The sequence below is a fragment of the Euphorbia lathyris genome, chromosome 1 (genome assembly GCF_963576675.1).
Source record: "Euphorbia lathyris chromosome 1, ddEupLath1.1, whole genome shotgun sequence".
Classification (NCBI taxonomy): Eukaryota; Viridiplantae; Streptophyta; class Magnoliopsida; order Malpighiales; family Euphorbiaceae; genus Euphorbia; species Euphorbia lathyris.
In genome coordinates, this window is record NC_088910.1 from 30,032,607 (window position 1) to 30,042,754 (window position 10,148).

At 33.2% G+C, this 10,148-nt stretch overlaps 1 protein-coding gene across 1 annotated transcript; it reads left to right on the forward strand.

Annotated features, from left to right (window-relative positions):
• The first annotated feature begins 7,019 nt into the window (after positions 1 to 7,019).
• On the forward strand, positions 7,020 to 9,861 carry LOC136226605 (pectinesterase 2-like). Its single transcript, XM_066015186.1, has 2 exons — positions 7,020 to 7,897; positions 8,990 to 9,861. The coding sequence occupies exons 1-2, from the start codon at positions 7,039 to 7,041 to the stop codon at positions 9,676 to 9,678; spliced, it is 1,548 nt and encodes a 515-aa protein (XP_065871258.1). The 5' UTR covers positions 7,020 to 7,038; the 3' UTR covers positions 9,679 to 9,861.
• Positions 9,862 to 10,148: the final 287 nt, after the last annotated feature.

The following is a 10,148-nucleotide window of genomic DNA, read 5'->3' on the forward strand; positions in this document are numbered from 1 at the left end:
GCATGGCTCAGCAAGTTCGTCAGCCATAAAGCATATCTTCGCTGACTCGGTGGCCTCAGTTTCTGTTGATGAAGATTCATCACTGTCACTCCAAGTAGCCACCATTGCCTTCTTCCCACTTTTCTTGTCTTTCCTCAGCGTGGGGCAGTTTGACTTAATATGGCCATCTTGATGGCACTCAAAGCATGTAATGGGCTTTGAGCTTTCCTTTCTGTATTTGCTGTCGCTTGAGTCAGCCTTATACTTATCAAACTTTTTGTAAGGCTTTTTAGAGTATTTGTCGTTCTTCCTGAACAGCCTCTTCATCTTTCTTGTGAACATGGCCATCTCCTCATCATCAGTTGAACTCCCGTCAGTGGAGTCAGCCTTCATGACAAGTGACTTCTGCTTCTTGTCATCAGATTTTTCCTTCACCTCAAAGTTTTTCATGGATATCTCATGGGTCAGCAATGAACCGATGAGTTCGTCATATTTGTAGGTGGTTAAATCCTGAGCTTCCTCAACTGCTGTCTTCTTTGCTTGCCAGTCTTTTGGAAGACTCCTGAGTATCTTTTTGACTTGTTCTTCCTCAGTGAAGATTTTCCCAAGTCTCTTGAGCTCATTAATGATGTTGGTGAACCTTGCGTTCATGTCTGAAATGCCCTCATCATTGTTCATCTCGAACAGCTCGTACAATCTCATCTGCTGATTCACCTTGGATTCTTTTACTTTGTTTGTTCCCTCGTAGGTGACTTCCAGCTTCTTCCAGATCTCTTGTGCCGACTCACAACCTGAGATTTTGTTATATTCTGCAACATCGAGTGCACAATGAAGCATATTGATAGCCGAAGCATGGTTTTGAAGCTTCTTGAGATCATCCTCTGTCCATTCAACCTCAGCTTTAACAACTGACTGGCCAGCAACAACTTTCACAGGTACAAACGGGCCTTGGACTATAGATAGCCAGGCACTCATGTTTGTAGCTTGAATGAAGTTCTTCATCCTATTCTTCCAAAAGGTATAGTTTGACCCGAAGAATAGGGGAGGCCTAGTAATGGACAGCCCCTCAGGTAATATCTGAGTTGTCTGGTTTCCAGGGAGAAACCGAGTGCTGTTTTCACCCATGGTATGGATCAACTCAAGGTTGTTAGACCTTTAGTAATGAGCTTTTAAGCTCTGATACCACTTGTTGGTCCCTTGTAAGGTTGCAAATATAGTTCCAAGGGGGGATTAGGAACTATTTGACCTTTTTAATGGATTAGGGCAAATTTCTTTTTCTTAAGAAAATATTATATGACAGCGGCGCTGATCAATCGACAAGACACTGGCTTAGTCAACTAGTGACTAGGTCAGTTTCGTTGCTTAGGTCAGGAAATAGCACTTGGAGTCTATTCCTGAACTAATTCGTTGACAGCGCACAACTCAGCATGACCTCTTTTACTTGGTCAGTTTTAGTTTGTTTTAAGCAAGCAATATAAATAAGGAGTTAAGGTTTAGAAATACTTCACTCAGCAGATTTATCCAGGTTCGGCTTCTTCCAAGCCTACGTCCTGTCCCCGGAACACTTCCGAGATTTCAAATCCTCTACTGAGCTCTTTAAAGGTAGAGCCTCAAACCTTTTACAATATCAGCAATTGAGTATGACAAGAGTACCTTCCTCTATACTTCTACTCAATCCTAATCTCTCCGCTGAGTACTTAAAACCGAGTACTCAGCCTCTCCTTTCTATTCCTAGAAATGATTAAGATTTGTCCTAAACAACAATTGCTAGAACACCTTAGATGATTGAGGATCAATCACTCTAGACTTTTACACAAATGAATAAGCTTGTGGTGTAAGAATTTGCTTTGCTTTTGATGGAGAACTTTTTGTACACGTTTGGTCAGCGTAACGGCTTTTGCTCAAAGTTCTCTATTGAATGTGGATTCTGAATGCTCTATTTATAGAGAGCTGTGAGAGCTTCTGGTTATTTCGAATTTCGAAATAACCGTTGAAGGAAAACGGCTTCATGTCGCTTTCACTCAGTCTGTTCAGCAGTTCTCTTAGCCAATCAGATTCCAGCATCTTCTGTTCTTCGGTCAGTGTGGCAGTATGTTCCTCCAAATCGGGTAATGTCAAACAGACAGCTTCCTGCGTCTTCTGTTCTTTACCAACAGAGGAAATACTTGGTCCGGAAGTTGCTTTGTAGTCAGCGGCTGTCTTGTACGTTTTGTCGAGACAGCTCAACAGCTTCATACCGAAGTTGTCTACGTGGATCTTCTCGATCCTTCATTGGTGAGCTGCGTTTCAATATTCAACGGCAGCGTTTTGAAACACGCGGGCTGAGTTGCCTTGGCCTTGTTTGATTTGGGCTTTGACTTCCATATAGGGCTTGGGCCTTATGATCTTTATGTTTTATAACAATTATAAACTCAACATTGAACAAACACATTAGTAACAATAAATCAAAGCATTTAAACTTAGTGTGTTGTAGAATATTTAATTTCACTTAATTAATTTTGTCAAATCAAAATCCTGTAGAAAGGTGTTTCAACAATCGGCACCTAGGGGCTCTTATTAGCGGTTTTAACGCTGCAGTTAATTTTTGTGGGTTGTCTGAAGTGAAGATGGTGGGGCACCCGTTCACTTGGGAAAGAGGCCATGGTTCGGCTAATTACATTGAAGAGAAACTTGATGGAGTTCTGGCGTATGCGGATTGGTTATTGCGCTTCCCCTCGGTGTTAGTGTCTAATGAGGATCTCGCCTGTTCCGATCACTCGGCGCTAATATTATCATTAATAAATAACACGACGCAGATGAGGCACGACTTTCATTTTGAGAACGCCTGGTTAGGAGAGGCGGACTGTGAAGCTCATGTTCGTGCAGCGTGGGGAAACTCTTCAAGCTCCGATTTATTGCAGCGGAAGCTCAGAACACTACAGTTTCTATAGAGAACCTTAAACGTTGCGGTTATATGGTTATATGAACCTAACAAAACACTATATTTCATGCGGTTTGCAGTGAAACGCTAAACGCTCCTCCAAAAAACTGAAACAAACACACTTTCACTCTATTGTTTCCGCAAATATTTTGTCTCATATAACTCTTAGCAGATATACCTTTAAATTTTAATTTCTCCAATTATTTATATCGAATTTTAATTATTTTATGAGTAAAATATTTATTTATTTTGTCAGAAAAAAATATATATCAAAAGAATTGTTCTCATGATTTAGTTGAATATTGTATTCCTGTAGTTATCATGTGGAATATTTTATGTTTTATAGGCCATTACTATATTTGTTGTGAACAAATAAATAAATAGTAAATATAAATAATTATTAAGTCAAAGATAACCTATATAAGAATCTTTTAGTAGTAAGCACAGTTTAAAATTAAGGGCCTTTGGATCGTTTAGGTGTTCTAAATCGAGAATTTATCCGATTTTCTTCGATTAGTTTCTCTTGATGTTTTTTTTACCCTATAGGTGATTTTTAGCTGTCTGGATTACCTAAATGACGATGAACAAAAACGTTTTATTATTATTATTATTATTATTTTACTTAATTCTATTTTACTTTTGAACATTATCGTCCGGTTATTCGTAAATTTTGTTTATTATTTTCAAATATTTTGGTTTAATTGCATTCTCTATTTGTTTTCAAGATTAAAACTTTAAAGACATTCTTTAATAACTTTTGATGAACAATATTACTTACGAACATTATATTTTAGTTGTTTGCGTTGTTAAAATGATATTGTTATTGAAATATTGATTCTCGATACTAATCTCCGATTAATCTTTAAAAATCATATATGTCCAACTAGTGCTTGATATTTTTTACAATAGTCACATAAGTACAAACTCGTTCTGAATTATATTCGTTATCTTGCTGTTTGGTAGGATATCAGAATTAGTCATTTCATGACTAATTGCGGATAAAACAAAATCAAAAGGCTGAACAATCTGTTCACTTCTTCTGTTTTTTTTTTATGACAGTAGACTCATATTTTCGAATTCTAAGCTTGAAAGCTAGGTGTTCCTTCATCAAATAATTAAGAAAATAGGAAAAATTAAAATACACATAAAATTATCATATGTATTATCTATATAGGCTGGACACCATCATCAATCAATAATATACAAATATATATTTATTAGGATGATCATCATCATTTTTGACAAAGAAATAATAAATATAAATTCTGAGTATATACTTGTTAAAATTCTTTGAGTTGACCATTGTATTATAATTTTAACACATTTAGCATGAAACTTGTAAGGTATGTTCTCTAATTTAATTTTGTTTATACGGTATTAAAGTCTTTTAGACAAGGCTCAGTTTGCTAACAACTTTCGACACTTAAAATTAATATATTAAGGATCTGTTTGGTACATTGCAATGTAATGAAATGTGTAATGTAATGGAATAATAATTGCATTACCATGTTTGGTTGGCAAATTTTAATAAAATTGATAAAATTCAATTATCATTACAATACGTATGTTTATATTAGTTAAATATAATTTTCATTCTTATTTTGTATTTTTCGTTCTTCGCATTTTCGTATTTTCATGTTTTTTCCATTTCTAGTTTTTCTCATTTTTCCTTTTTTTTTCATTTTCGTGTTTTTTCTCGTTTTCCCGTTATCATGTTTTTCATATTTTTTCTCGTTTTTATGTTTTTTCACATTTTCGTTTTTGCATTTTTTTTCTCGTTTTCGATTTTTTTACTTTTTCGTATTTTTTCGGTTTTTATGTTTTCATGTTTTTTCCGTATTTCGTCATTAATAATAAAAAAATATAAGGCTAATATTCACACCTATTTCGTAATTTCTATTATATAAATTTGTAAAGAAAAATGGAATAATGTAATGATGATTTGATTTAACTCTTTTAAACCTACTTAAAATGATATATATATTTCAATTTATTATAGATATTTTTTCTATGTTGTTTTTTTTTCCCTATTATAGGTTTTTTTTTTTTAATGTTTTCTACGTAAGAGTGACAAGTTGATCAAACTTTTGTTGTATCAAGGAAGCCCGTTAGCAAATACAAAACCCAAAATAATGTGTTAAAAAACAAAAATTTATGTTGTGGGCATGAGTTTCCAGGTGTACTGCAATTGGGATGTTTTATTTTACCAACGCGTGTTGATTGGATGTAATAAATCAGAAAGTCAACAAAATATAGGAATGTCAAACACGCATATTATGAAAAAGAGAAGTGGCAGCTGGCAATATTAGATAGGTTGAACCTACTTCCTTTAGAATATTATGTCAATGAATAATTCAATCGCGGTGTCCCTTAAAACATAGACTCATCCAATCCAATCCAACCATTAACTGGATAACGGCGCACGCCCACTGTAAAGACGTGTTTTTTTTAAAGGTTGCAGCCTCTAAATTGCAAACTATAAATTAAACATATTTCTATGGTATCTATCAATAATTTGAGCTTTATATACAAAATTCATTCTCAAAATGCCATTTTATTTCTTAAAATTGCAATTATGCAAAATAAAAATGGGATAATAATGTATTACATTTTAGTATTTCGGCACTTCTGGAAAAAAAAAAAAAGAATTACCACATGTCCTATAAGCTGAGTAAATGGATAAAGTGGTATACTTAATTTTCAAAGCTGAGAATAATTGCTAAGGTGTACTACGGTGGGGCTTCATTCAATAACAGAAATTTCCTGCAAAACGTGCAATATTCTCTTTAATTTGGCAACTTCTTTGCTTTTGCCTTTTCTTCTTTACATAAGAGCACTTGTAATTGTTTTAATAATTTGATTTTCTCCTAAAATTTTGTAGATGTATCGTATCAAAATATAATTTGAACAAATTGAAACACAGAATTAATATATAACTTTAAATAAATTTAACGGGCCAATATATAAGTTTGGATAAGTTTATGGAATTAAATAAAACATCTTCAATCAATTGATATATATGATCTAAAACAAAAACACCTTAATATATTAAGTTTCTCAACAATAAATGAATGTGCAATACGATCATGTATTTAAATTTAGTAATAAATGTACAATATATTAACCAAATAAAATAAATATTTTTTTTTTGTAGGAAAAAGTTTAGGTAAGGGTAATAAAATAAATACTTTTAAAGTTTAACGAAAAGGATTATGTAATATTTTCTTTAAACTATATATTTCTAATCAGATAATATCAAATTAGAAAATTCTAAGATTTAAAATATATCCATTCAATTTTATCAACTTAACATCTTTTCTTACAAACTCAATTTACGTTGTCAACTATGGTCATGTTTGACAAATAGCTGTTAACTAATTACATTTTTTGTTACTTGATTTGACTAACTGATTTGATTAACTGATTACCTTTTTAGTTAGCTAATTTGATGAGCTGATTGTGTGAACTTGTTTGGTAAAACTTAACTAATTGCTAATAGCTGTTTATGTAAAATGACAAATAAAGACATTTATTTGGAATGAAATAGTGTTAATTAGGAGTAAAAATGTCCATAAAAAGAGATGGAGCAATAAATTAATTGAAAAAACTCTTAAAATGAGCTTTTTTCCAAATTAGCTTTTTGAATCGAATAAACTCTTTCAAGCCTCTTTTCACCAAATACCACTATTAGAAGTTTGACTAGTCAAAACTTTTAAAGTGTCTCAAACCTCTATGTGTTACTCCAAAAACCAAACAGGCCTTTAAACTATAATCTGTAAATAAATTACGTAAAAACTTATTATGCTATATATAATATAGTTGAATCAAAATAAAATTATAAGAGCATTTAAAAATTATTTTTGTACCTGCTATATATTTAGGTATCATGCAAAATCATTTACGTTTTATTAGAAATATAAAAGTCAAGAAGAAAATTCTAATAAGACAAGACAAAAGAACCTTAATTACTGCATATTTTATTTCCATATCAAATAAAAATTGTTTAATCAACAACATATATCATTATCATCATTGGTCAACCAAATACCAACTCAATATTCTCCTTAATCTCTCCTATATAAACCCCCATATTCCACAACCTAGACATCATCAACAAAACATCATAAGCTCAATCAAAAATGACAACAAAGCTCATACTCTTTGTCCTAACCATCTCTCTTTTCTCATTTCTCTCACTACAATCAGCATTTTCATCCGAAGAAATAAACAAATTATGCAATCAAACCCCAAACCCGGAGCCATGCAAATATTTCATGAACCAAAATCCAAACCATTTCCAACCCAACCATAACTCCGATTACCGGAAAATGGCCACCGATTTAGCCTTACAACGAGCCCTCGCTGCACAAAGTCACAACAAATACCTCGGCTCAAAATGCCGAAACCCCAAAGAAAAAGCTGCTTGGGCTGATTGCTTAAAGCTCTATCAAGACACCATTATCCAACTCAACAACACTTTAGAAAAAAAGTGCACCGATTATGACTCCCAAACATGGCTCAGCTCGGCTCTAACTAACATCGAAACATGTCGAACCGGGTTCGTTGAGCTTGGGGTTTCGGATTTCGTGTTTCCACTCATGTCTAATAATGTTTCTAAGTTGATATGCAACACTCTGGCTTTGAAAAATGGGTCGTCGGCGGTGAAGCCGGAGACTTATAAAAGTGGGTTTCCGAGTTGGGTAAGTGGTGGTGATAGGAAGCTGTTGCAGGCGGCTTCGGTGAGTCCTAACCTTGTGGTGGCTCAAGATGGTTCAGGGAATTATAAGACTATAAAAGAAGGGCTTGATGCGGCGGCCAAGAGGAGTGGGAGCGGGAGGTTTGTGATACGTATTAAGAGTGGGACTTATAGGGAGAACCTTGAAATTGGTAATGGGTTGACGAATATTATGTTGGTCGGAGATGGATTGAGAAATACTATCATCACCGGAAGCCGGAGTGTTGGCGGTGGTTCTACTACTTTCAATTCTGCCACTGTTGGTAAGCAAGTTTTTTCTCTAATCCATTTAATGTTTTTTTTTTTTTTGTTATAACAAAATAAAAGAGTTATAATTTATTTTGTTATAATGTTTTTCATTTTCCTAATACATCTAAAGTCCCTTAAATTGTCTAAAAACAACAACCGACCCCGAATTTAAAAATGTTACAACTAAAAACTTATTTATTTGGAATAAATAACATTCAAATACAACATTACAACACGTGATAGTAGGAATTAGTTCTAATGTTTAGAAATTTCAATCGCATGCTGTCACGTGATATTTAAAGGGTAGTGGTAGTGTTTTAAAGTTAAAGATTTGTACAATTTAAATTTAAAGAGTTTGGGGGGCATAATAAATTCTAATTGCTCTTATTTTATTTTATTGTGGAAGGCAAAAATTAAGTTAGCTCTTCTAAAATTAGTTTAAGTGTAAAGAATACTCATTTTTAAACCCGTTAATTAATCAGATTCATATATATATATATATATATATATATATATATATATATATATATATATTAATTGGTGTTTATTATTCAAAAGAGTCACCCTCTAAATTTCATTGACATGTTCAATTAAAAAAATCAACTTTTGAAAAATAATTTTTTATTGATTTCCTCTTAAATTACTTTACCATATAATTGTTTAGAAAATTTCAAATTCTAGCATTTTTAAAGTAGGAGAAATGTTAAGTACATTGAAATTTTTCAGATAATGAAATTAATTAGAGTTGATTTTTTTTTTTTTGGGGAAAAATAGAGAATTTTCTAAAGACGGGGAAGAAACTGCTGTGATAATAATAATAATAATAATAATAATAATAATTGTCAAAATCTCTATTTCTGATTATTTAGTTACCAAAAAAAAAACGTTAGTTTGAACATTTGAGTGCCGGTTGGGAGAAGTAAAGAAAAAAATGTATTACATCTTGTGAACGGTCAGAGTAAAAAACATATTCTATAATCTAGAATATTTCGATTTTTTTTTTTTTTTGAATGCTAGAATATTTCGATTTTTTTTCTTCTTAAAATGGTAATTTTATGTAAATAGTAGTACTATATACTAACATGCATGAAATGAATTAATTTCAGCCGTAACCGGAGATGGATTTATCGCCCGAGGCATAACATTCCGAAACACAGCCGGACCCTCAAACCACCAAGCAGTAGCACTCCGATCAGGCTCCGACCTCTCAGTATTCTACCGGTGCGGCTTCGAAGGTTACCAAGACACTTTATACGTCCACTCCCAAAGACAATTCTACAAAGAATGTTACATCTACGGAACAGTAGACTTCATCTTCGGCAACGCCGCTGTCGTTTTACAAAACTGCATGATCTACGCCAGAAGACCAATGGCCCAACAGAAAAATGTGGTAACAGCACAGGGAAGAACAGACCCAAATCAAAACACCGGAATTTCAATCCATAATTCTCGAGTCATGGCTGCACCTGATCTTGTACCGGTTTTAAGTTCATTTAAAACTTTTCTGGGTCGGCCATGGAAGCTGTATTCTCGCACTGTTTATATGAAAACTTACCTTGATTCTTTGGTGGATCCTGCTGGGTGGCTCGAGTGGGATGGTGATTTTGCTTTGAGTACTCTTTATTATGGAGAATATGGGAATAGTGGACCTAGTGCTTCTACTGGTGGAAGAGTTAAGTGGGGTGGTTATAAGGTTATTACTAGCTCGGAAGCTTCTCGGTTTACTGTTAGTAATTTTATTGCTGGTGGTTCTTGGTTGCCGGCGACTGGCGTTCCTTTCACTTCTGGTCTTTGATTTTTATTTTTTATTTTTTGAATTCTGATTCAATTTGTACCTTTATTTGTTCTTGTATTTAATTATTTGTTACTTCATGTAGTGATTTCTTTGTATAATCCAAAATAACAAAGATGATAAAATCTTTTTGAGTTTGTAACAACAAAAGAGAAGCAATAAATTTAATTTTTTTTAATTCAAAAATAAGCAGGAATGAGAAATTATACTATACGCCCTGCACACCACGTTGGATTATGATGTGGTGTGCCACAGCCTATTAAAACACGACACCTGTTAAAAAAAATCCAGTTGGTATTTCCTCTTTAGGATGAAAATAGTCTGTGAAAAAACTCTGTTTCTCTCTCTTATAAAAACTATTTCCGTCAATCACCGCTAAACGCTTGATTTTTCCGATGATCCCCTAGTTGATACAAAACTTGCTTAAAATTTGAGAAATATGAAATCTAACAGTAGTGGAACTCATAAATATC

Bases quoted from the DNA above. Each gene is read 5' to 3' on its own strand.
- LOC136226605 (XM_066015186.1), top strand. From the start codon at position 7,039: ATGACAACAAAGCTCATACTCTTTGTCCTAACCATCTCTCTTTTCTCA. The intron at 7,898-8,989 runs GTAAGCAAGTTT...AATTAATTTCAG, and splicing joins TTTCAATTCTGCCACTGTTG to CCGTAACCGGAGATGGATTT.